At 43.3% G+C, this 26,624-nt stretch overlaps 1 protein-coding gene across 4 annotated transcripts; it reads right to left on the bottom strand.

The window, feature by feature from the left end:
• Positions 1-22,886, bottom strand: MAB21L3 (mab-21 like 3). Of its 4 annotated transcripts, none has more exons than XM_083813447.1 (7): positions 15,583-19,622; positions 12,116-12,256; positions 9,966-10,037; positions 7,434-7,725; positions 4,457-4,638; positions 3,492-3,686; positions 1-1,268 (listed from the first exon to the last, which is right to left on the bottom strand). In XM_083813447.1, exons 1-7 carry the CDS (start codon positions 15,628-15,630, stop codon positions 1,035-1,037), a joined length of 1,164 nt encoding a protein of 387 aa, XP_083669573.1. In that variant the 5' UTR covers positions 15,631-19,622; the 3' UTR covers positions 1-1,034. The 4 variants fall into 4 exon arrangements, 3 of the variants coding, with proteins under 3 accessions (XP_083669573.1, XP_083669571.1, XP_083669572.1); XM_083813445.1 differs by lacking the exon at positions 9,966-10,037 and adding an exon at positions 22,865-22,886 and having other exon boundaries at positions 11-1,268; positions 15,583-15,766; XM_083813446.1 differs by lacking the exon at positions 9,966-10,037 and having other exon boundaries at positions 1,034-1,268; positions 15,583-19,620.
• Between the last annotated feature and the right edge of the window lie 3,738 nt (positions 22,887-26,624).

Raw genomic sequence — 26,624 nt, 5'->3', positions numbered from 1 at the left:
TTATTTACGTTCCTGCACAGGTGTAAGAAAAAAGTCCACTTTGGTTTAGTTTCAGTGATTTAATAACATTAAAAACAACATTATTATAGAACTCTGTTCTTTTCAAATACTAAAACTGATTTTCTTTTTAAACTAACATAATATTAAAAGCATGGAGGGTTTGGGAATTAAGAGCCTTTGAAAAACATTCTTCTGTACACCACCCAAAAAGATATGGGTGCTAAAAACTAGGGAAAAACCTACTCCTCCTCCAGCCTGTTGGATGGAGCTGGGGGTGTGAGTGAAATCTGCTCTGGCAGAGCCCCCTGGTTTTATGGCACTAACAGAACTGGCAAACATGAAGAAAATATATTTGAAGTATGAGAGGAAAAATGGAGGTGGAGGAGAAAAAAAATGAGGAGGCAGCAAAAACCAACATTCCTCCTCTTGCTTCCCTTGAGCTATTCAAGGCTACTAGCGTGGTTATCTTTGTACTGGAGCAGGATCCCATTTAACTGTAGATGGAGGCATCACAGACTGTCTCAGAGGAAGCTTCCAACTTCAATACACCTCAGAAATCATGTTCCTCTGCTCTTCTGCAGAGCTGGCCTGTGAGCTTGGCAGGGAATTAAGCACAGCGTCCTCGTGAGAACGAGGGAGGCAGCCGCCACCCGTGTGCTAGGTTACACAGCGGGGAGGCAGCAGGGTGAGACATCTTCGCAACGCCTTTCTGCTTGCATGCCACAAGACTGGAGGCAGAGAACAAGGCAGTTGCCTGTTCTGACTGACACAGAACTGGGTTTCACGGGCTGTAGCTTCCAGGAAGGTTGTCACTGCTGAAAGTGAGCTAGATCGGCTGGGCATCAAGCGATACCTCCATCAGTTTTCACCGCCCACCACTGCCAGCTTGATGCGTCTCTTTCACGCTGCATGTGCCAACTGTCTTAGAAAGCCAGCTGCAACATCTACTGGAAGGACACACGAAGAACAACCACCAGCGGGGAGAAGAGGTGGGGGAACAGCTCGAAGTTGGGGCAAGGAGGCCTTCCCCTGCCTCAGTCCAGGCAGAAGACAGGGTTCTCTAAGAAGACTGCGAGCTTGCTGGCCACCACGTCCAGGTCACTGGTGTTAGCGTATTTGAGCAGATTGGTGTTCTTGACAAAGTAATGCTTGAGGAAGTGCTGGCTTACGCACTTGTGCAGCTTCTGCACCAGTCTCAGGAAGGCTTCGCGGAAGCAGCGCCAATCCTTGGTGCGTGGGTATTTTTCACACGTCCAGAATAGCACTGTCTGCAAGAAGCAGATGGGAGAGGAGAGGTGTTAGAGGTTCTGTCGAGGGCTCACAGAGCTTACTAAGGCAATTTTAGTGCTGGTAAATGGCTGGCAGCCTTGGAAATCAAAGAGGCTCGCACTGCAGTCTTCCTGTGCTAACGTTTCTTTGACAGAGAGATCACAACCAACAGCCCAAGGCAAAGCCCTCTCACCTCCCCATGGCTATCCCATTTCCTTTGCCTTGTAAACCTCACGGGACATCCTGAAGATCCTGCACTGAGAGCAGGAGCAGGCAGGGAAGGGGGATTCACAAAGGCCAGCCAGGTTTCTCAGGATCCTCAGAAAGTTAACAGGGAGAGAAAGCTTCCTCATGGGATCAGGCAGAGCAGCTCTGTGATGTTCCTGGTAAAGATCTCTCCCCCTGAGGAGCCCCTCTCCATTAACTGCTGCAGGAGCCCAAGGAAACTGGTCTTGCTAAGACAACCTCACCATCCTCCAGCATGGGTCACTGTAGAAATTCCAGGTGTTTTAGGTGTTAAAATACCCTATTATACAGGTGTGGAAGACAGTAGGTGCAAGGAGGGAGAGAATAATAATTAGGTTAGCATAACTGTTAGATTCAGTCATACTTGTGCTGCAGATGCACGCAGATCTGCCTTCCAAGTGGACTGGGATTCCAAGCAATTATTGCAGCTGGAGGGCTTGCTTTCTGGTCAAACACAGCCTGTTTGTTTGTTTGTTTGTTTTCTGACGCGCAGCACAGCATGTGCTATGTTCTATTCTCCCAAGTTTATTTCATGTGATATTACATTTAGGAAATCAGTAGTTGAAATAATGAAATGCACGTGATTATTGCTATTGTGGGATTTAATTTTACGCTGCCCATGCTGCATTTTTACAGACTTTTCTGTGACTGAGAAGAATGTTCTGGAGGTACTTATACTTACTGAACCAAAAAAGCCATACCGACCATTGTAGTCAACCTGACAAACCAGTTCTAAAAGCACAAAGTCACCCTTCTGGGGAGCCAGAATTCCACTAAGTTCCTTAGTGTCCTCTTAATCCCAGTTTTCTTCTGCAGATTCAGTGTCCCAAATAGACCCACAGATACTGTGAGACATGGCTGAACTACAGCCTTCAATTCCTCTGTTTCTTCAGAGGTAGAATTTCACCAAAGTAAGCCATCATCTTCTAGTTTGCCTGCTTTTTCCCCCTCCAGTTGGCCTTGCAATAGCTGTAGTGATGAGGAATTTCTTCCTAGACAGCTTTTCAAACATGAGCAGTTTTTTATTCACAGCCACAATAACTGCAAAGACTTCTTTTTAATCTTGCCAGGGAACAAAAGACGTAGTGAGGAATTCAAGCTGTAGCTCAGTGAAAGCTGCCCCTTAGAGGTTTGCAGAGCACTTACCTCTCATCAGCACTAACACCACTTCAGCAAGATCCACGGGCAGCTGTTACAATGAAGTTTCTGGAGGCAAGGAAAATAGTGCTGCTTTTCCAGTTAGGTGACAAGCAGGTGATCTATCCCCAGCATTTACTGAACTGGCCTGAGCTGCCAACTGTCTAAAGAGGCACAGAGGTGGCTTTCAGGCTGCAAGGAGGTCTTTCAGAAGGTGAACGTCATTCCTAGGAGGGTAAGCACAACGGATGCGCTTACTTGGTCCTCTGAGGCTTTCTGTCCCTTCTTCACAAGTGCTGTTTATAAAGTGAAGCCATCTTGAATCCTGAAGAATGTTTAGGGAGGACGCTACCACCTTTTTAAGCCTTTCTTCCCTTCTCACCCCAGGTAAAACAATACCAGAACTGGCAGTTAGCCCCTCATTTATGAATAACGAATTTTGTTTGGTGCACATCCAGAAAGACAAATGCACAAGTTTTGCTGCAGACAGATACGTGGATATGGATGGCTGGGTAGTCAAGAAGTAGGAGGTAACTACACAAAAACAATAATGCAATGACTATGTGAAGGCAAGACAGAGCAAGTGCCTCAAGTCCAGCATTAATTGCATCTCTGCAATCACGATGTTCCTATAGGATTTAGTTTCTTTTTGAAGTATGGAACACGTGCTCATTAAACTTCTTACCACTAGAAAGCAATGAAGTGGTATGGCAGTTTTAACAACTACCTTAGAAATTACATAGGAGACTCTACAGGGATTTAAGTTGTGACATTTTGACATTGCCAGGTAGAAGCCAGACTGTATCTGAGACCGTATCTTGTATCATGGTGATGCCTACCTGAAGGTGATAAGCAGTGATGATAGGCTTATTTCCAGCACACCAGACATCTTCCTTCATCTGCCTCATGACCCTGAAGCACTTCATGCGACAACCACCATCTTCATCGAGGCCTTCCATGAGCATATGTTCAGCACGGGCGAAGCACATCTGCCAGTGATAATTGGAGCGGGCCAAAAGGTCAAATCCAAGTGACTGTGGACAAAAGGGGAAATGTGATACCAGATCTGAGGCAAACTTCTCTGAGCAATGCAGAGCGATGTTACGAAGAGGATGTGGGACATCTCTCAAAGTGGGGCATGGTGTACTAAACAGGGTTAACAGAGACAGCAAACATGGGTAATGCTCCCATCATAATTCCCAACTGAATGAGCATGCAATTTGTTTTTTTTTTCCCATGTGGTGACATCAGTTACTCCCAGGAGACCCAGCTTTAGAGCCACCAGGTGCAGTACAAGCAGCTCTACTAAAGCCAAGGCACAGATCTGCAGGCACTGTGCCATGAAGCAGCAGGTCATACACGAGAGGGGACCAGGACTGGAAGGCAGAACTGGACTTGTGGGAACATGGCAACTGGGGGTGAGCTGGAGTGCCAGAATCCAGCCAAGAGCTTTGTAGGGATAGACAGGATTAGGCTGGAAAAAAAACAACTGAGAGATAGTGCCCGATTTGCAGAAGGGTTACACGAGGCGGAGCAGAACAGCAAGAAAGATGCATTGAGCTACCTGGCCAGAGCTGTGTTCAAGAGACACATGCAATAGACAGTTAACTCAGTTTTCCTTTCACAGAATTCACCACCATTAGGGGAAAAAATTCCCAACAAAATCTGACAGAATAACTTGAAATATTGCTTCTCTAGGGAGTACATCTTTCAACCATGCCATCACCCTGCAGTCCTTCATTTGGGAAACCATTATTAGATGTCTGCAAGGTAAATTTCTGCACAGACTTTTTATACTGCTCACCTTGATGCACTGCACTTTTTCCTGGGAAGGCCAACGCTTAAGGCAGCGAGGCCACCGGGCTTTCCCAGGCCAGCAAGTTGGGATCTCCACAGTAGGGACCAGCTCCACCTCCACCTGGGATTCTGATGTCTCCACAGCTACCCGGACCACTGAGCTGAAGCTCTCCAGCACCGTCACTTTGCCTGTTAAGGAACAACAGGATAAGATAATAAAGGTAAAAAGATCCTTTTCTACAAGCCAAGCAAGGGGCTGTCTAGTGCCCACGTCCAAAATGGGCCTTGCAGTTCCATGGGTCTTAACACTCTCTTCAATGACATAAGGAGAACACACACACACAAAACTTATCTCAGTCTGCCCTGGGGAATGAGAACAGGAAGCAAACGAACAACTAGATTCTCAATTTTGCATTCAATTACCATGCTTCTGTTTTCCCCTGTGGGTCCTCTAAGGTCCTAGGATCAGCTTCTTTAAAATAGAAGCTGATGCTTGGTGCAACCCAGCATTTCAAATGGTGCAGTACGACACTTTTGATTAGAGAGAACCAGATGAACATTTCATATTTAATGTCCTCAGTCCTTCAGAGGACCTGTGATCAGACCGAATGCTTACCCTCACTGGCAATGTGTACCCCCACTTACCCTCGCTGGTCATTCAGAATGTTTTTGTGGGGTATGCACTTTTTTTTCTTCTTTTTTTTCTGGAGATGCACTTGCACAGAAGCCAGTGCCAGAATTTATTGCCTTTTGTGCAGAGCTGTCATACAGAAAGGGTTAACTGCCTGTCTCACTGGGAACAATACGTTTCATGGAAGAGAGAAGAAAGGAATGAAAGTTGCAACTAATGTGCTTAGTGAGATGTTTCCTGTTGGTCCTGCTGTGTTCATGGAAAAAGTTTCTGTCCCATCTTTCCCTGTCACTTTGGACGGATCACTGCTCCTTCAGCTTTGTCGTCTGAGCCAATTGCGTGATCATGCTCTAACCCACTAAAGTAAAAGACAGCAGAATACCATACGCAGTTTAAGTAGTAGTGTGTTAATCCACCTCGTTTTGATTGACATGGGCTAGGGAGCAATTCCACCAGGAACCCACACAACAGACTTGAGGGACAGTGAAGAACATTTGGGATGGCAACTCTTGCTTTCACTGAGGAAATATCTGCCTACTCCCAATGGCAATTTAGCATCTCCTCCAAAAAGCACACTGGAATCCATTCCCACTAGAACTTCATAACCCTCAGTAAAATCTGTGTTATTTCCCTGCTGAGCCAAGCCTGGCACCAAAACAGGAACTACACTGCTACCAAGCTCTCAGCAGGGATCCCCAGCAGCTGAAGAGCATTAGAGCCATAGCTGTGTCAGCACATAAGTAAATTTACAGCATTTCCAAAAGTATCATGACTGTGCTACCTATCTTTCCACCAATGGCAAGTGAGGCACCACAAATACTCAGTTTTTGCTGGTGCTTAAAGAATTAAAAAGCAGGGAAGCTATGAAACGTGGAAATTCTTGTGTAACTTTAGATAAGCCATGGAATGAAGGGAGTTTGTTCTTCACAAAAACAAAAATGGTAATTACTCCTCCTGACTCCATCTCAGTTCATCTCCTCTGTCTCCATCTCCTCCCAGAGGAGAATTCCTTACAAAAAAGGAATCAGAATCATCACCCCAGACTTCACTCTCCAGGTCCCTTTGAAGTGCATCTCCTGGCTCAACAACTTGATGAACTGCTTCTAGACACAATGTCAGGTTTCCACCTCAACACAGTGACTTCCACATAAGTAAAGCTTCAGATAAAAGCCCTTTTCACCTGACCTTTTCTGTGAGCCTCAAGGGTAAAATTTTATTCACAACACCCTTTTCCCTTCTATCATAAGAAACATTTCCTGGAAGAATGCAATAATTTAGCTGAGCTTGACTTTAACATGTTTTCTCTTGTGAGTAAAATTCAGAGTACAATCAGAGGAGGTGAAACGTGTCCTGTTTCTTTGGAACACAGAAGACCCATATCAGGCTGCTGATGAATAAAGTCATCCTGGAAACACGCTGTGAGAAAAGGCACCATAGTCTGAACTTGACTGTGTCACAGTGTCTTAATGTGAAAAGATGAACACAGACTATTTGGCTTGGACAAAGCCATGTGTTCATTAGGCAAAGTCTATAATATGCCTCTAGGATGCTAAGAATTAAATATGAGGATCACTGTTCAGGCAGCATTTTGCTGCAGATGTCACAGCTATGAAAGCATGTTGCATGCACCACTGATTGCATTATGTCAGCACTTCCAGTATAAATAGCCACAGGAAATACACAGGCACTTTGGAATTGCTCACAGAAGGATCAGCACCACTACTGAAAGCAAACTTCCATGATAGCTGCTGAACACTTCTGGATTAGCCTGGGCGCTGGGGAAATGACAGTACTTGTCCAACAGACATTGCTTGAAGTTGAAGTCCTAATGAGTCCCTACCACCCCATGCTGGAAATGAACAGGCATCTAAGCTTTCCCTAGAGCATTATCTGCCCTACACATATCTTCAAGCACTTTTGCCTCCTCTAGCTTATGGGCTTTCCCTGTCTCCAATTTTCCTACAGTATTTTTCTTGCTAGTCAAGACATACTGTAGATGCTGCAGCAGAATAAAAAGACTTTCCCAGACAAATTCCTAAATGCTCTGAAAATCTGTGTTGCATCTTGGCTGAACTGTGAAGGTGATGCTGATGGAGAACTTACTTACCCAGACTCCTAAGAAAGGAGCATGATTTGGGGTATGAAGAGCCTATTGACTACTTAATTCTGTCTTCAGTGCAGGTCTACATTTATATCACTGCAGTAGGCTAGAGGGTCCTTGAATCTCAAAGGGTTTGTTGTTTTTTAACTTCTGATCATGTGAACGGCCCAAACACTTTGTGTGTGTGGTATTTTCCCCTCCGCCAGCTGCAGAAGACAGAGTTCCCCTTACAGGTGTCCCCACTAAACTCACTGGAGAGGTTACAGGAGATAATCGACTTCTCCACCAGCTCCCGGAAGACGACGAGGACTTTGGCTGGAACCAGATCGCCTTCGATGTTTACATCTGTTTCATGCCACTGCTGAAGGCTTTTTGAGAACTGCTCCACCTCTAGCCATTGATGCAGTTCCTCGGGGTCCCGCACGGAGGAGAGGAGCTTGGCTCCGTGCACGGTGTAATAACGCCAGTGCCGCACTTGGCATTCCCTGTACCCGGTCAGGCCACGCAGAGGGACTGTGATGAGGAATTGGCTGGGTGCTAAGACCTAGGAGAGTTCAGAGACATTAAGAGAGAAGGCAAGGGCAGATCCATGGGCCTGAAGTGAGCAAAAGAGGGTTTAGGAAATAACAGGTAAAACTGGGGGCTTTGGAGGGAAGGAAAACCACGGTGTGATAGGGACAAGTGAAAACAACCAGGACCTGTTCCATGCCTGTCTGAGGTTCACCTTGGAGGTACACTGAGTAAGAGGAAATTGTCCTGTGAAAGGAGTCTGATGCAACAGCCACAGCCCACAGAAGACAAGAGCACACTGGCTGATTTGCCACCACATCTGCCATAGTTAACCCCATTCCTTGTTATTTCTAGTCTGCAATTGCATGAAATGTAATAGCTAGCAGCTTCCAAGAAGCCGGAGAGCAGCAGAGAGCTTGTTCGGACATCCAGCCTTGGGAAACAAAATAGTGAAAGTTATTCCCTCAGAATCATTACTAGAGACAAGCCTAGAGTTCAACAGTAGTAACAACTATGGCAAAAGGTGTTTTTTTTTTTTTTTTCAAACTCCACCTAAAGACTTTAATAAAATAAGACCGTGGCCCTTTCATTTTACAAGTCTTTTGCTCTGTCTGATGGGAAGAGCTGTGCTGCCTTGAGAAAGGGAGAGAGATAGCAGGCAAGTGGCATGCCTGCACCGACACAGGCAGAGGCACTCTCAGAAATAAACCCGGGTTTTGGCCAGAACTGTATGAAACTGCATCTCCTGCTGAGCAGAAGCCAGAAACAGTGCAAGCATGGAAACAGCAATGAGTGGATAACACACCCACAAGCAGGCTTGTTTGCAAGACGATTTATCGGCCTCGCTTCGAGGATCATTTTCCAATCAAAGCAGTGCTCAACCAGTATTTATGAAGAGCGAACAAGGTGAGACACAAACACCATGAAGCCTCAGGCTGCTTCAGGACACAGCCAGACATCGTCCAACACTAGTTTGGAAGCATACGGTGATCTTGGCTCCAGTTGCGGAGAGTGGGTGTCCAAGCTCATTCAGACTTTCATGGTGTTGACTCAGAAGCAGTTCAAATTCACTCACTACTAAGCCCACCTTACACTGGCATTAATAAAGTGAAACCGCTGCGTGATCAGGATGTGAGGTGACGGCTGTTGCTGGAAAGTGATTACCTCGAGGTGAATTCAGCACCCTTGTCGTTCCCCAGTAATAACCCAAAACATTCTGGTAGTCTGCCTGGTAACTGAGCCTAATTAAAATGTTACTGCAGAGGTCCCAAGGCCCTGAGGGCACTAACAAGGCATTAACAGCCCTGGACAGGCTTTCTGGGCCTCCTACCCACACCTTATGTCGATGGGCCCATAACCCCCATTTCAGCTCAGCCCCAGGCTGTGCTCTTTCCTGTACCAAATCTGACTTGTTTTCTCCCACACAGGTGGCAATCTCCCCACACAAAATCAGAAGGGAACTAGCTTTACAGGCATGCCACAGGTTGGGAAATACTATCTTGGCTGAAGGCACAAGGAGAAAGGCCCTAGGTCATAATGCTAATTTGGGCACCACACAAGAGCAAGCTCTGCTCGACCAGGCTGAAACATCACTTTGAGAACTGTGCTTGGACCAAATTCAGCCACATGCAGCAAAGGCCAAATACATCACCATCCCTACCGAGGAACAATGAACAACAAACCAGTACCACTGTAGAAAAATGGTATTCAATGGCCACCCAACAGGTTTTAAAGGGAAGAGCTGCAGCTGTTATGCAACTGCCTGCAAATACCAGTCACGAGGCTCCTCCACCTGGGGCTTGCCAGGAAATAGCAGAAATCACGAGGCAGGGGATGGTGCTGCAAGGCTGGGTGGCTGTACACCAGGTGTCCTCGTGGTCTAGACAAATACCAGTCTGCACCCGTGCTCTGCCACACAATGGTCCTGAACGGCATATGCAGACCACAGGCCTCAAACAAGTCATGGGTGATGGAACAAGAGCCTCTGGGACAGTTCTGGGACATGTAACCTACAGCCAATCCTGTTGTATTAAAAACCTGCCTGCAGCTTGTTGAGCAAATTAAATGCAGACTCAGTTTTGCACTCCTGGCTGGGATATCCCAGAGGTGGAAGCGTTAGGTTTGAAATAAAATATGTATGCTTTCAGCAAAAAAGAAAACCTCTTGCAAAGAAGCTGAGATAATCACGGGAGGATGGGTTAGGAGAGTGAGGTTGTATGAAGAAGAGGGTGGGTGAGGAGGAAGCAGGCTCCAGGTGGCAGGAAGGCTTTGTACCTGGATGGATGGGTGGAATGGGCGCTTCCCCCGAAGCATAGCTGACCACTTGGCCAGTAAAGCCGGCTGATCCTGAGAGAAGCAGAGAGGAAAAGAAGAAGTACACAGAACAGAGAGAAAGCATGTGCCACATCATTCATTCACAGAGCAAAGCCGCAAGCTTCCTTCAAGCCTGTTGTGTTAAAGGAAAATCCCCCCCACATGCCAGGATTACAGAGTTGAACACTTGGCGGTGCAGCTGGGCAGTGCTGTACTAGGAATTACTCTGGACACCAACCCGCTCCTTACGCCTTACCGAAGCCTCTACAGCTTCTGCATCAGCCCTGCATGGATGACAGCTGCAAAAAAATGGTGGGCCACAGCTAAAACGTTTGAAAGTTTCTAAAGTGAAATATTTAATTTTGTTCGTCTGAGCTTTATTTCAAGTTCTCTTCTTAAAGATTTTGACGTTTTGTCCCTGGGGTGCAGAAAAACACTGAACATCTATAACCTTTCTTACAAGTCCCCACCCAGCCCTGGATATTTAAAAGGAGTCTTGTAGTTTCTCAACAAATCTAGACCCTAAACCAAGTTAAATTAATTCCTTTTAACCAGAAGCTGGAAGTTCTGAAAAGTCACCATAAATTTACTTGACAGGAAAAAAGATGTTGCAAAATTAAACACAGAATAGTTAATATACTGGCTTTCCCTTGACACAAGTCTCCTCTAGGGTGAGTTATCTTGGCAACAATATTAAAGATTCTATTTTTTTGGAAACAGAACAGACCAAGCCAAAAATATTTTCTCGTTAACCCATTCTTTGTTGCCCCACAACTACAGCACAAAGTTAGCCAGCCCTCCAAGTAGGACTGCCACAGATTTATAGTGCTGGGTTCAGTTAAGTATAAGTAACAGATCTGTCACTTTATAAGAAAATATATTTCAGTGATTTCTTTTAGGCAGACATTGTCCAGACCAGTCTACAATAAAATCAAGTTACTGCTCAGAATAGATTGCCCTGTTTTTTTTTTTCCTGTTTTCCAGAACAGCCATTTTATTTTGACCCTGGTGTTGTTAGACATCATTATCCAAGCAGGTTTGTTTCAGTATGAGAAGTGGATGGCAGACTATGGCACTAAGAAACGCATAGATCAGGACATGGCACTGTTTTGTGTCACTGTGGTCATTCTTACTGGCAAGCCCACGTGCCCTGGGATACATGCTATTACAGAAAAATCTAAATATGAATGTTTGTCCCCAGTAGCCACATTTCAGACTGGATGACACTATTCTGTCTCCATCTCTATGCCCTTCCAGAAACTTCACAACACAGAATTCTCCCCTTTCAATCCTATACAGCAGCAAAAGTGGCCTCATGCTTTCACATGCTATGCTTTGGTCTGCAAGTGGCTACATTTTAGTGTAAGGGTTGACATAGACAGAATAAGAAAATGATCATTTTCATCTGAAGTTGCCATTGCTGATTATTTCTTACAACCTTACAGTAGTTATTCTTGTAGTCACAGGAAATAACCAGTCTTCTCTTGTCACAGCTGGGACAGGACATTATTATTTGGGGATCTGAAGGTTTAAAACAGGGAGGTGGTTCACTTTTCCCACTTATAAGCATATTTCTTCCCAGTAAAAATGAAGTTCTAATCCACGACCAAGAAAATATATATATACTTATATTTATTTCTGAAGAAATTGCCTATGTTCAAGCAGAAGAAAGGTTTTTGATTTATTTTTTTTTTAGTGTGTTGACAGGTTTTCCAGCTGAGAAAAATATGAGTCATAGCTCATGAAAGCATGAGCATTTATACCTCTTAACGTTAGAAAGAAAAAAAAATTGCACAGCACTCTCTCAAAGAGTTTTGGCTCCTGCTTGCAGACGACAGCTCTGGCAATAGAAGCTCTTTGTAAAATAAGCAGCTGTGTAAAAATGCTCTGCCTGATTTACCCAGCCCTTTTTGATGCTCCTCTAGTTGTAAGATAGCCACGAGTAAGTCAGTATGATCCAGTCAGTCACTAGAATTCCCACAGTGAAGTGTCAACATATTGTCTGTGGTGTTCAGGGTGAGGTACCTGATCCTACAGACAATTAAACAATGGAAAATCACTTAGTGAGTGCCTACTAGCTGCAGAGTCCATACTAGATCTCTTGTTCATACCTTAATATTCTCATTGTGAATGCCAGAGTTGGAGATAGCCTGGAATCGTGTGGCCTTGTAGCTGATTTCTGTGGTCAGTTGCTGGATGATTCTCTGCACCTCCTCCACTGTTTTGGAAACCAGATAATGTCGTGGTTCCACCTGTCAGTTCCAAGAAAGACACTTCATATTACAGATAACTGCAGTCTTTGTCTCCAGTGGAAAACAGACAATTGCATTGGAGTACCTTGAAATATACGTGCCTGTGCTGCACTGGGAATAAAAACTTACTGTTCCCTGTAGTTACAACTAATTTACCATGAGACAGAGCTCTTGCCAGTGAACATTGAAGGGCCAATATTCAAGACTGCTGATTATTAGTTGATATTCCCATGCCAATACCAATGGATGGAAGGGAAGGAGTGCATTATGTGGATAAATTTGCTAGCAACTAGCTACAGTCTCATTCTTTATCTATTTTTGATCCAGAATACCCAGCTATTCCCCTGCATGTACTAGCTACTCTCAGAGCCAGAGTAAGTTACGTTCCAACAGCTGACTTAAGGAATAACAGATACCCTGTGTGTTAGTCAAATCGCAGCTGTATGTGGCAGCGCTTACATGCCTACGTAGCACATTGAAAATATCCATACTGTCTTCATATCTGAGTACAAACGAGAGTCCATTCTTAGATGGTGACATGGACTCTTTCCAAAGCTGGTTCCATTGATGGGTAGGTGCTTGTGTGACTTGACGGATAGTCCTTCGATTCAAGTCGTAGTAGTGTAATTATTTATTAAAAATTATTTCAGTGCAAAGTCTGAGGTGAAAATGGACAACTGCTTGCCTAACATCAATTAACCAAGGAAGAGCAATTGACTAACATAGAAGTTAATGAGCAGAGTTGGAATACACTCCTTCTCCCCTTCCCCTGCCAACAAAAGTAACAGTATTTTTGCTAAGCCTGAATAGTACTTGCAAGTGGGAAATACATCAGGACAGCAGCATCATATTCCCTTTGCTATGCTCTCATCTACCTTTGGCATCCCAATTTTTTGTTGTGTTAACAACACACAGTCCCTTATGTTTATAAAATACCCGTTAGTTTCCCTAATAATCCACCCTCCTCCTCACTCCAGTTCAGTCTTGTCCCTTGAGACTATCTTAACTAGTTTACAAGTACTTTTTTCTTGGTAAAAAAAGTAAATAAATAAATTTAGCCGATGTTCATCACTTCTTCATTTCATTTACAGCACATCTCCATCTGTAGCAGTAACTATTTTCTCTTCCATGTGTTAGCTTGTCCAGAATTCCTTAGTTCTTATAGCAGACCAATAATCTTGAATTGCTAAACAAGTATCAAATGGTATGAGTGGTAGAGAAAGTTGTCCACATCTACAAGCCTGCAGGCAGAAAAATCAGGCTCTGTTTAAAGTATACAATCACTGTTGGTCAGCTCAAGCTGAGGTCCAGGATGGCCCCCTCTATTCTTTGCTCATGCCATGCTATCTCTGTGTGGCACCTGCTAGACACACTTCTTTCTATCTCTGGTATCCTAGTAGAATCCATACAACCCGACCTGGCCTCATTTAATTGCGCCTTTATCACCTACTGGCTAGACTACAGCAGTTGACATGGAAACTTTAGGAGAGTACATACTCTCAAAAAACTTAAGGGAGGTAGCACTAAACACCTTTTGCATGTAGCTCCTCATCATTGAGGCAAGGATTAAAGAATAAATGACAGAGGACAGATGGGGCTAACCACTGCTAATCCCAATTACCTCTCTAATCTGCCATTGGATGATACATAAACTTCCTACAGAACAGGAGGCATAAAAATCAAAAGATGGAGAATGAGTGAGCGAATGCAGCTTCTGAAAAGGCCAAGGCATTTATCTAAGATGTCTTTAGCACCAGAGGGAACATGTTGGGAAAAGAGACATGTCTTCACAGAACAGCCACTTCTACAGCCTATTGGCATTCCCATCACTAGGTCTTCACCTTGGAAATTTGCCAGAACAACAAGGTTTTATTAAGGTTTTATTGTGGAGGAAAGAAACAGAACTGGGATTGACTGGGGACTGCAAAGAATGTTTGGGTTTGTTTTTATTTACCCCAGTCACCTTGGCTAGATATGCATTTGAGTATTTCCTCTGCTGGATGAGTGGGATAAGGAAGAAATCTTTGGAATCACAGAGATGCATTGCATCAGGTGGTTGACCTGTTTTGAAAAACAGCACCATTTTGCAGGCAGAGCTGTGGCTAGCTGAAGGTTGAACAACCTCACTTAGACAGAGGATTTGGGATCAGGCAGAAACTAGTAAGCTGTCTGAGCTGGAAGACTGCTAGAAAACAGATTTTCAGCAGAAGATGAGATATGCAGTTACGACCCTCACTTAACTACACTGCCTCTGTTCCCTGTACTTATGGCAGTCATATGAGCGTCTTCCTGCACATGGCTCCTTTTTAGCTCTGCTTTATGAATCTTTACAGAAGTGTTCACTATTATAGATCACTGAACAGATTCTGATGGAATGAGCAAAACACCGAATGGTTGAAAATGAAAGTTTTCATTTCAAAGAAATACACATGCTTGTCACCAAAATATTTCCATAGAGAAAACAAACCTTTCCCACCAGCCCCTTCATGGTTTTAGAGTACTTCATTCTTTTTCAGAAAAGATAGCCTTATAGTTTTCGATTCAGAAATGTTTTTTCCACTTCAGTGTCTTGCATTTTGTAGGAGTAAACAGACAATCAAACAGAAATTAGCTAAGCACTGTGATGAAACACATCAGCTTTAACAAAATAAAATATTATGGCTCATTTAGAATTACTTTTATTGGAGTGTACAGTTTTGTGGATTATTTTTATTGTGTTTTACTTCTTTTCATAATGGAAAAACAAACACCACCAAAAAAACAACAGAGTGCTGGAACACCTTATAAAATAGAAAATGTAGCTCCAGCCTGCCTGTGCTAATGAGACATGCTATTTAGTCATGGTGAACAGGGAAGTATCCTTAGTTAAGGTGACAGACTGTCAGAAGAATTCTAACTGTATCCATCTCTCTCTGATTCCTGCATGCATCTTTCTAAGACACAGCCCCTGTTATTGTGGTTTTGCTGTTGTTTCTGTCAAGCCGAGTCCAAAGGGACAGGGAAAGAGGTAAGGACCTCTCCTTAGATTAAATGCTGGCAATTACAGCCAGGCTCACATATGGAATTACAAAATTGGGAGCAAGAACTCAAGACTTCTAAAGGTAAAGAGGAGAACCTTGGAAAACAGGGGTACCAGCTGAGATCCCTGATAACACTCTGCATAGAAACCTAGACATCTCATTAGAAATACAGTTCTCACGAAACTTCACCCAGTCTTGTCTCAAAAAAATGAAGACAGAAGGCAAGCAACTAACTGTCAGATTTGGCACCCTTCAGAATCAACACCTAGTGTGGGAGACAGAAAATCTGGACAGATAAAGCCTTACCTTGCTCTGGATGTAGATTTCTACATCTTCATCTGTGAATGGTTTCATGGCAAGATGGTCTTCGCTGCTCTCTAAAGTGTGAATTCACTCTTCACTCGTTTGCCTGCATCTGGAAGTAGAGGGACACTCGGAGCAAGCTGCTCAGAGCCTTTTTGCCCCATGAAGCTCAGAACACCTAGTTCTTCTACGGATGAAAGAAGAGAGAGAGAAGCAGAGAAGTATGCCTTTTTTTCTGGTCTGAGTTACAATGGTGACACCCGGCTGCTTAGGAAAATTAGCTCCAATTACTATTTTCTAAACTCAATCGTTATTATTCTTACTATCTCACTACAATTACTCTTAAATGGTTTGTCTTGCATGCAGGTACACACAAAAATATCCCAGTTAATGCTTTGTCTCAGGGCAAGTCTAGAAGTGCCTTTCAGGTTGCATTGCAGATTCAGTAGGCTCGAGCACAGTATTATTATTCCGTACCACAAGCACTTCCCTATTTCTCTAACCCTTCACTAAACCACTTGTTAAACATTGTTATCCCTTGTTGACTTCAATCCACCCACTTTCTATCTGAAACTTTTACACTGAATTTTTACACTCAGATCATTCATTGGGGTTGCAGTCTGCAGCTTCTGCTCCCCTCTCCTTATATCTCCTATCTCTCTCCGGCTGTATTGACAGTAAATACCCTGCTGCCTGTCCCCTCCTGTAGCTTGCTTTGCCTTCTTTACAGTAAACAGACAGAAAGCTGTCTCTCTTTCTGCCAACAGCTCAGCTAACAACCCCATATGGATAATTCAGAGGGAAAAACAATTGATCAGGACTTATTGATCCAATGAGGGTTGGTGGCTTTTAGAAAAAAGGGTACAGCGGCACATGGAAAGGAGCAGCTGAGTATACTGATGGGATCCCACGCTGCTGAGCGTCCCTTATTAAGGAATGCACACTCCACTTTCCAGTAAAGTCATTATTTCCCCTGGAAATTGAACTTTGACATTCCTTGACTGACTAATTGCCTCTACAGCAGCTAGAAAAAGGCAGCACTTCGGGTAGGCACTGGGTGAAATCTCAGAGTAGGCTCTGTTGTTGCTGGTTATCTTTCGTGACCATTGCCCCTTATTAAGAGTTGAATGCAAGTACATTAATGGAGTACCAATACTTAAGGACACCTGATCCCCCAGAATCCACAAATCAAACTTTTCTCTGTGCCTCCCAGGCATCTGCCTTTGTCTTTTTACTGAGGGATTGGAGGAATATTCACAAACATGTAGGCATTTACTTCCCAAGTCAGCTTCTATGGGAGCTGGACACTAAAAAAGATGAGGCCCTCAATTTTCAGGAGCCCTACCTCATCCTTTCTCATTCCAAGACTTACTGCCTCTTTTACCTGAGGGGCCAGCAGTGTATGAGAGCTCTGCTAGGAAAGCCAGAGGAAAGGCAGGATCTAAAAGAGGGTAGGAAATAACCTAGGAAGGACTCATAGGGCCAGGCTGGAGGGGATTAAGTCCAGAGTGTGCAAAGTGGGAGAATGAGACATAAAAAGGTCAGATTTGTCTAAAAATATGTCCCTAATACATTAACTCCCTTGTGCCCCCTCAGGTATTTTATGTACTGAAGACAACTTCCTTAAAACTCTTGAGACCATACAGTACTTCAATACTCAGAACATCAGATATGTAGTAGGAAGCAGAGAGATTCAGAGTCTCAAGTACTGGCAGATACCCAAATAACATGGTTTTGGTCATTTTTCTTGCACACACTAACAAACCTTAAGTTTATCATCCTTTTCCATCGGGATGCACTTCTCCAAGAGGGCCTGGATGTCCCCAGCTCCCCTTCTTCATATAGAAGGAAGATGACAACAAGGTCTTGGGACCTGGATTGTCTTTTTTTTTTTTTCCTTTTCTTTTTTTCTTCAATGTCCAAACATATTTAATTTCAACTCTAAGTTTACGCTCAAGTCCAAGGATCTGAGCAACACTTCCTGCCTGCATCTTCCATCTGGAGAGTAAATAACTCTCCCTTACCATTATTGATAAGGGGGCACATGGGGAGATGGCTGAAGAAGAAGGAACAAGAAATCCAGTATAAAAAGTAACATAAAACAATTCTTCTCAACCCCAAGAATTCCTTACTCCAGGTAAAAAAAGGTTGGTGCTGCTTAATTTGCTTGGACCAGTCTTAGAGAGGAATGAAGAAAAGCTATTTCTTGTTTCTTACTCTTTGACAAGCACCAAAGAAACCCCTCATACTACTTACACACTCCTTTTTCCAGGAGAAGGCATATTTTGTTCCTTGAAGGAGAATATTTGCTAACTGTGGCTTTTTTGCTCACATACAGGTAACACTCCCAGAGCAGGGGATGCCATGGCCTGCCCCAGACATGTCCCTTCACAGAGCTACCAGCCATGGCCACATGTTCCAGCTCTCCTGAGTGTCAGCCTGACTGCTGAGCCCACTGGGGGCTGAGCGGATGGGAGAAGCTCACAACTGCTTCATGGAGATGCAAAGACACAAACAGAAAAGGTCACTTCACTTCTAGTTCCTTTGTACCGCGTTTGTTTTGTACCTGTGACCTTATTTGCTTACTGATATTCCTCCAAGAATATTTAAGGATTTCCTAATACCTCCAACTATAATGAACCTATGATAGATTATCTTCATTCAGGCCTTTGGCAACATCCAGAATTAGGTATGATTGTGGGTCTGAGAAACCCACATACAAATATTCTGTGATATATACCTTAAACGGTATTAGATTGGCTCTTGTGTCTTCTGAAGCTACCAGCTACTGACACTTTTCACGCTTGCCTAGCTTTCCTTTCTTCACTCTTTAGTTCTGTAGATATGACAAACGTATTTCAAACATACAATCAAAAATCATTTGAAACGTGAAGAACAACAAAAAATCACCAACGTCACGTAAATCAGAACAGTAGCATTAGCTGTACAAGGAAGTCCAATATTGTGGCATTTGCTGTTTGGAAACTATCTGGAAAAACTACTCATATGGAACAGTAAGCATGTATTAAAAAGCCTCTACTAAATCACACAAATGAGTTAGCCCAGTGTACCACTTGTGACTCACACATGATCTGCAGTGACAACAAATAAGCCCAGTTGAAGACGCTGCCTTCCAGATGAAATACAACACTTAATTTGCTGTAACTAATGATGACCCATCACTTCTTGCTCTAATTACCAGAGGCATTAAGTCTGTTGCATTAGCTGAAGTGTGTACTTGGGTCAAGAGAGACTACCAAAACAAATCATCCCTATATATTTAATAATTTCTGACAGTCCTCTTGCCTTCTTAAACTGTTGCCCCTTTTCTCCCCATTAGTGGATTAAGTGACTGTACAAAATGAGTAATCATAGCTTGAATGCCCTATAACATATTTACACTGTAACAGTCTTTAGCAGTGATGGTTCAGTATTGTTCAGTCTCCATTCACACCACAGTAGCATAACTTAATCAGACTTTTCAGGCGCACAAGTTCTTTGAGCTCCCCCCCATCCCCACCCTGTTGTCTTTTAACAAATAGATATGGGCAAAGGGGATGCTTCAATGACAAAAGCCTGGGATGGGCTAGAGGGAAAAGAAAGTGCTGCTAATTCACTGTGACAGCATCAGAATTGCATACGGATGACAAATTGAAATGCTTCTCCACTCATTCCCAACCCTCACTGATCAATACTTGGCAGGCTCAAAAGTGCTCCAAATGCCTGTGCTGCTTGTGCTCACTGCCACACGTTCTCACACTAGCCTTGGGCCTGTACTACACATGAAGCAAGCTAAAGGTTTATATCCTTTCCAGACTAAGCACAGCACTGGAACAGTTCCAGTGGTTTATATCAAGCCTGATATCTTTTCTCCATTTTTGGCCAGACTGGACGTATCAGAGAAAGGCAACTAGCTTTTGCTAGAAAACAGTTCACTTGGCCTGGGAAGTCTTGAAATTCAGAACAATTTACAAACTGAGTCTTTTTAGGCTGCAGTGTAGTGTTTCCAAAGAAAACGATCACTCTGGGAGAACTAGCTGAGGATGGAGGCAATTCTGAAAACTATTGAGATGGGTGATGCTGCCACCTACCATTGACCACCCTTAAACAGCAAATTCATGAGCTCTTAAGAAGCAAACCACAGGGTAACAAACATAAAGCATATCATAGCTTCTAGTATTGCTAAGACCGCTGGTACCCAGTATGGTCAGCTGTTCAGAGAGCTCGGAAATTTCCAAGTTCACAACAGTCAGCTAAACGGTTGGTGAAGGAGGCAGGAACCTGGGAGCCCTGGCTACATCAGCTCTCTCTGAGCTGAGATATTGGGCAAGAAAACTGACATTTTGACTTAGTTCCTGTGTTGTCCTCTGGAAGGTCACTGAAATAGTCAAGTTTGGTGCATCAAGATTTAAAGTATTTCATCAGACCACTTCTAAACATCTGCAAAGGATATTTTTCCCCTATCGCTGTTTTATACATCATTAAACTACAGTGACAGATCTATTGTTTCAATCAGGATGTCCCATCATCTTGAAAAACTACCTGTAGCCAACATTCATAACATCAGGAGCCTTCCAGCACTTATTTATATGCACAGGTAAATGAACTGAATGCCAAAAAGGAAGTATTCAACACCAAGAAACTCTCACTGATTTAAACACATGGTTGGGAGAATTGCATCTGGAGGAAACATGGTGTTTGGCAGAGCACAGCGCAACTGGAAAAACACTTAGCACTAGAAGTCATGGCAGCTGAGAAAAAGCTGCCTCACTTTTGATCTCGGCATAGGTTTGCTGAGCTCTTGGTAGACTGATTACTTTCAATTGTCAAGAAAGAGATTTAAAATCTAGAGGCACAGTAACTCTGGAACAGACAGACCACAGCCACAATTTAAAAGACCCAATACAATAAGCACATTTCTAATGATGCTCTGTCTATATGAGGGGCTGAATCAGACTGGGCCACAGCACTTCCAGGAGCTGGTATTTTTTCTGTGGCTGCCCTCCAGAGCACAAACAATGTTAGCTTGTATTATTTTTACACTTTATGGTTGTGTCCAAATCGACCTGATTCAGAACTTATTGCTTGTGTCTGTGGCAGTTTGAAGCAAATTGAATAAATCACCAGTGCTAAATGAGAGCAGTCACTCCCAACACAAACTCACTTGGGAAAGAGAGACTCAGATTGGCATCCCTGTTTACGTGCTTCATCCAGTGACTGATCATTAAAAAATGTGTTCACTGAAGCCAGAACTAGAAACTAGGCTTCATACCTCAGCGGCAAGTGACAGCTACATGGCCATGAGATCTATTGCTTTCTCTAGATGAAAATAGAATTATTCCAGAATAAACAGGTCAGCTTCAGCAAGCAGGTGGGAAGGACCCCCAGGCTCAAAAAGTCTGGTCCTTGGGAGCTACTTCTGGATGCTGGGAGGTGTATTTGTGTGGGAGGGGGTGACTCAGGTGAAAAACAAACCAAAAAGGAATGAAGAGGGCTGGACCACCACACTCAGAACGTGCTTTAACAACATTAAAGCATCTGTGGTTTTGTACAACCTTGTTAGCAGTATGGGCTGATGTACAATAAAAGCTGTCTGATCAAACTTCTCAGCTTGTGTCACATCATACAGCTAATAAATACCAAACATAACTAGCGAGCAATCCCCAGGATGTTAACCTGGACGCTGCATTGTATTTTGAGGCTAACATGGCACTGAGAACAGGGTGGAAAAGGAAAGCTGAAGAAGCAACCAGAATAGCTTAGGGAGTGGCTGAAGAAAAGCACAGGGAAAGGATCAGACAACTGCATGTTTTGGATGGAAAGAAGAGAGGGGATGGGAGAAGAGGATCATTAAGAAGCTTTATAGCGTGAGGGCCCTGAGGGAAACAGCTGCCAGGAGGGAACAATAAAATACAGACAAGAATGAGAGCACCAGCAGAAGTGAGAAAAAGAGATGCACTTTATTAGAAGTACGATACATGTACCACAAAGTAGATCAAGAGATTCAGCAGACAAACTGTAGCGAGAACCAGCCTTGTCTGAGAAAGTATCTCAACAGAGGCTTCAGTCAAGTCTTATCAAAGGGTTTCTAGACAGATCAGACCATGACCTGCATTGCTACACACTCCAATTCCAGTCACTGGAAAACAATTTAACAGCCTCTAGCCCATGCTGTGTATTGCAAATAGTGGTTATCTTTTTAGTTGGTAACTTCTAAAAAATTGTCATCAAGAGCACGCAGCAAAAGGGGGATTACAATCACATTTTTTAAGCAAACACTTCCTCCTCTATTTCAGACCATAAAACTATACAGCTCCAAGCTAATCCCCATAATCAGCTGCCCAGCCCCTTCCACTTTATTGGCTGCTTTGTGCAGTCAAAGCCAAATTGCCAAAGGGCAAAGGGTCAATCATTTGCACTGCATCTGCTCCAGGCAGCGTTAGGACACAGGGTAGATATTTAGGGCTAGAACTAGTTAAATGCAGATTCAGAGCACTGAAAGCAGGGGTTGGGGAGGAAAAACAATCCTGGCATAAAAGCACTGCAAACATGCAGAAAAAGTTGCATGGCTAGGCTATCGAGTGACAGGAGAAAGCCATCTCTTTGCTCCTTGGGCTTTTCTGGAGAGAGGGGAGGGGATGGCAGATGCATGTGTGTGGGGAAGGGGTGGTGTTTATGAGGAGAAGCCAGGTAAATAAAGCTACCAGTTGTCTAGTAAGAGAGGGAAGGGCTGTTTCACCACCTTGCTGAGATTGGGCCAAAAGGGAAGAGGAAGCAGAGCAGCATTTATAGGAACACGGGGTCATTCTGTCCCTGGTAGCAAGAACTGGACAAGAGAGGTCTCATTTGAAAAGGTTCAGAAAACTTCTACTGCTTTCACTGCAACAAACAAGAACAAACACCTGCAGCTATAATTCAATGTTTTTGAGGAGGTAAGGGACTCTCAGTTCAAACAACCCAATATCCCTCAGAAAAGGCCACAGTTGTGAGCATGGCTTTCTCCTACCCTTGTGCATATTGTTTCTGAAAGCCACACCATCCCAAAAATTTACCCTTCCTCTACATACCATGCAGGGATTAAAGCATTCAAGATTAAATTCGTAGAAATTCTCAGTTTCTCTGTAACATCATGCCAACCTCAGTAAAGATGCCCCTGCCAAGCATCATCAGCGTAAACACTCGTTGAACATAACCCGTGATCCATATAAGTTGCATTGGCTCAGATTTATAGATGAGAGTGAAGGATTGTAGAAAGCAGCAAACTTGGTGAGAAAAAGTGACTTACCCAGAGCTGGTGCCAATTTCAGCTCTAGTACTCAAAGGTTTTGTCCTAATCAGCACACTGGCAATGTATGTGTTGGCAGGGCTTGCAGAGGGTTGAGCAGATTTTTCTCCACTTCCTTTAACAAGTTATTAATCAAATATTTCAATGTGAATATCAAACCAGAGAGAATGCCTGACACAAACAGAAAAAGGGCTTGGGCAAGTGCCTGACTCCTGCAGCTATTTAACATACAACAGGGTGGGTATTTGGCATCTACTGCAAATATATCTATGAGCCAGGATACTTAATACAAGTATACTTAAACACAAAGAGCCAGTTTTACTATTACAGGAAAACAAAGGTGACTGCAGAGCAGGAAGCTGACACTGTAAAAACTTGCAGGCTCAAGCTGGCAGGGCAGATCTCCACAAAGGGCAATGCAGGCACACTGAAGAATTGAGGCCTACTGCCTTCCTGTTACACAAGGGAGCTCTGTACTGGTCGTGATTTGGCTCCTTGATGTAACCAGAGGCAGAATACTTGCTTTCTCTGACAGTTTCTACTTTTTGCTTGAGCTTTGAGTTGGGAACATAGTGAGTTATATCTGGGGAAAAGGGAGAAGCCATCAGTCGTGCTAGGAACTGTGCAGAGGTACTATGTACTATATGGTGTACCCACCATCCAAAGTGAGGTGGACAAGTCCCAGAAAACCCAAGTACTACTAAAAGCATTGTGAGGATACAGATATTTACAGATCTTGGAAGAAGGAGCACTTGGTCAAGAGAGGCATCATCCTGCGCTGAACAACTTTCTTTACCACAAGTTTTTACTTGTGCAAAGCATCTATATGCTGCTCATGCTCGTTTCTCTGCTTACGTTAGGCATACCCACAGGACAGCTCTTTCACTACATTAGTAAAGGTGTCACCTTCCACTGTCACGGCTGGTAACCACAGCAGCTGGAAGATCAGAATCAGGAGTCTGGGGTATGCTCATACTGCAAGATGCAGCACCTGAGAGCTACCTACGGACACTCCTAAATAAAATAAACAAACATTAGAGCACTCCAGCTCTGGGATTTGGTCCACGGCTCGATCTATAGCTGAACTAAAATAAAGCTGAACTAGACTTTTAATAGTTTCTAAACTTGCAAGCTTCCAAGTAAACCCATCTGCATGGCTCAGTCAGCCTTCCCTTTGATGAGCCCTCATGACATTCCTCATTGTAGCTTTGCCAAGGCACTGCATGGATTATACAAAGTGCAGAGAAATGAACAAAATTGCCCACTTATAGCTGCAGAACAGATTGCAGGATTGTCATATCTTAGCTATCTCAGTAGCAAAAACATGGAAGGGAAAATGAGATCAAAAGGAATGCTAATCTTTTTTTTCTAGTGCATATTACCTGCTCCCTCCCCCAAATGGCAGTAAAACTGATCAGTTGCATCTTCATCATCATTAGAAAAAGAAAAGGCAAGAATAAGTCATCCATGAACCACTTTTTCAAAGTTTGATATAGTATTATATGCTGTTGCCAAGTTTGATCAATAAGAAGTTGAAATTTCCCCCTCCTCCCTGCAGCAAGGATTGTTCATTGAAGATGCTCTGAAGTAATAGAGCAGGATTAGAGACTTACTCACCAAGACAGAGAGAATTTGGCCACAAGTGTTTGTCTTGTGTAACCAACAAGATGCAAAATGACAATGCTGGAAAAGGCAGAGCAGAGTCTCCCCCACAAGCACACTGCTGGGAAATACGCTATTACTCTAGCAGAAGTTTACTTCGGTTGAACTTCAGTTAAACTTGAACCTAGTTTTTTGAAGGACTGAGTATTTTTACCTGATAGCTGCTTGGTAGCTGGTAGGCAATACTCACTACTGTCATCACAATTTATACCAGTACTGGCTGTCATTGCCAACCAAGAAGCATCCCTACCAAAACGTCCCTGACTTCACAGGATGGCACTTCAGTTCCACACCCCCCATTTGATGGCTTCCAGAGATGTTTTCCCCTTACCACCATGAAAAATTACGGACAGCAGAAGCATCTCAAAAAAAAGCAAAGGCTAGAGCTAACAACTACAAACCAAAACACAGCCACATGAACCACAGTCTTCTTCACATGTAACTTGCACCCCCTTCCCCCATTCTTGGTCTCATCCTGTTTTTCCTTATCTTGGCCCAGCAAACAGTACAACACAATTGCTCAGTAGTTAAACAGGCTCCAGTTAGGGCAAGATACAGCCAGTTCCCATACAATGCCTAGGAAAGTAAGGCTGTGTTTAATGGCAGCCCAACTTGGCAGTTCCAAAAGAAATGTGCGTCAATGCAAATGAAATTTGCAAACCCTGCCCAAGTGTTGGTGTAAAAGTAAATAATCCCAAACGCTGCTCACATAAGCATTCCATATTCTCACGAGGCTGTCCATAGATGACAACCAGCCACCTTTCAGGCCAGTAGTTCCCTACATATGTAGTTGAAGTGTGTTTGAGAGAGGGGAAACAACAAATTTGAATGGCTATGGGAACTGAGCACATAACTAGACACCTTTGAAAATCAGGTATTTCAATCAGTTTCATGGTGAAACAGCAGCAAAAGTGAGAACAAAAGTAAAACCCTATGCATCTCAAGTACCAGAAATAAGAGTAATGTTCACAAGAATTGGAAATAAGAGTAAAAGACAGCCTGTTTGGTAACTTTAGATCAAAGAGTGAGCAATTCAGGTATTTTTAGATACTGGTATATGTCTCAGATTCTAATCATTAATTTTGGAAAGGGCGATGAAGAAAACATTTAAGAGTTCAAAGTCTTAATACCTTGTGCAAAGTTTCACAGGCTTCTAAGTAGTGTGACAGATGTTTTTCTTTTAATAGTGAGCAATACAAAAGCAAGGGATGCTTTTGCACTGGTCTGTGCCCACAAAAGGTGAACAGAGTCTGGCTGGATTCTTGTTCATAGTTTAATTTTGAGGAAGAGTAAAATGTAACATAACAGAAGGCCCGGTGATGTTATCTACCATGTAGACCACCTGCTTTCTTTAGTGTATACACTTTAAAATACTGATATATGAAGTGCTCTGGCATCTGCTCAAGTCACTAGCTATTTAAGGAGAATCTTTAAATTCATGATGAATATGCAAAGGTATGAAAGCCCTGTTAACCAGCACTTTAGAACAGAGCACTGATCCCCATTTCCCACAGTCCTATATATTCACGTAGTATTCATTTACTGGACAGGAAATGTACTTAAGCTATTTATCACCTCACTTCCAGGTAACGAAAACAGAAGTTCAAATTCTGCCATTCACAAGATGTTTAGGTAGAGTCCCTGAGGACAGGGGGGGCTATGTTTTCTTGCATTTGCATAGCCCTTTAAAGAAGGGGTGTAAATGTCAACTACTGTTTGTGAGCACTCCTCCAGTAAAAGTGTTAGTAGCAACAACAACAGAATTTTTTGTTATGTTAAACCCCCAAAGTGTTTTCAGTCTTTCAACATCAATCAGCACAACTGAAGCCAGTAGTAAACTGATTCTCACATTCCACTGGTGCCAGTTTTTGTTAGAAATGATTTGTGATAGATATAGTGGAATATATTGATTAGTACTGACAGTCCCAGTTTCCCGGGCGCTTTGTAGAGCTGCCATTCCAAACTGACCTGCTTTCCACCTTGTCAATTTTCTTCTGCAGTGTCCGTTATAAATATCTACTCTATTATGAGATAGATTTAATCCCCTCCAGAAAACAAAACAAAAGGGTCAGGCAAGTAAAGTCAGTACAATAAAATA

The sequence above is a fragment of the Anser anser genome (genome assembly GCF_964211835.1).
Source record: "Anser anser genome assembly, chromosome: 1".
Classification (NCBI taxonomy): domain Eukaryota; kingdom Metazoa; phylum Chordata; class Aves; order Anseriformes; family Anatidae; genus Anser; species Anser anser.
The sequence above is the reverse complement of the archived record's forward strand: the minus strand, read 5'-3'. Positions and strand labels throughout refer to the sequence as shown.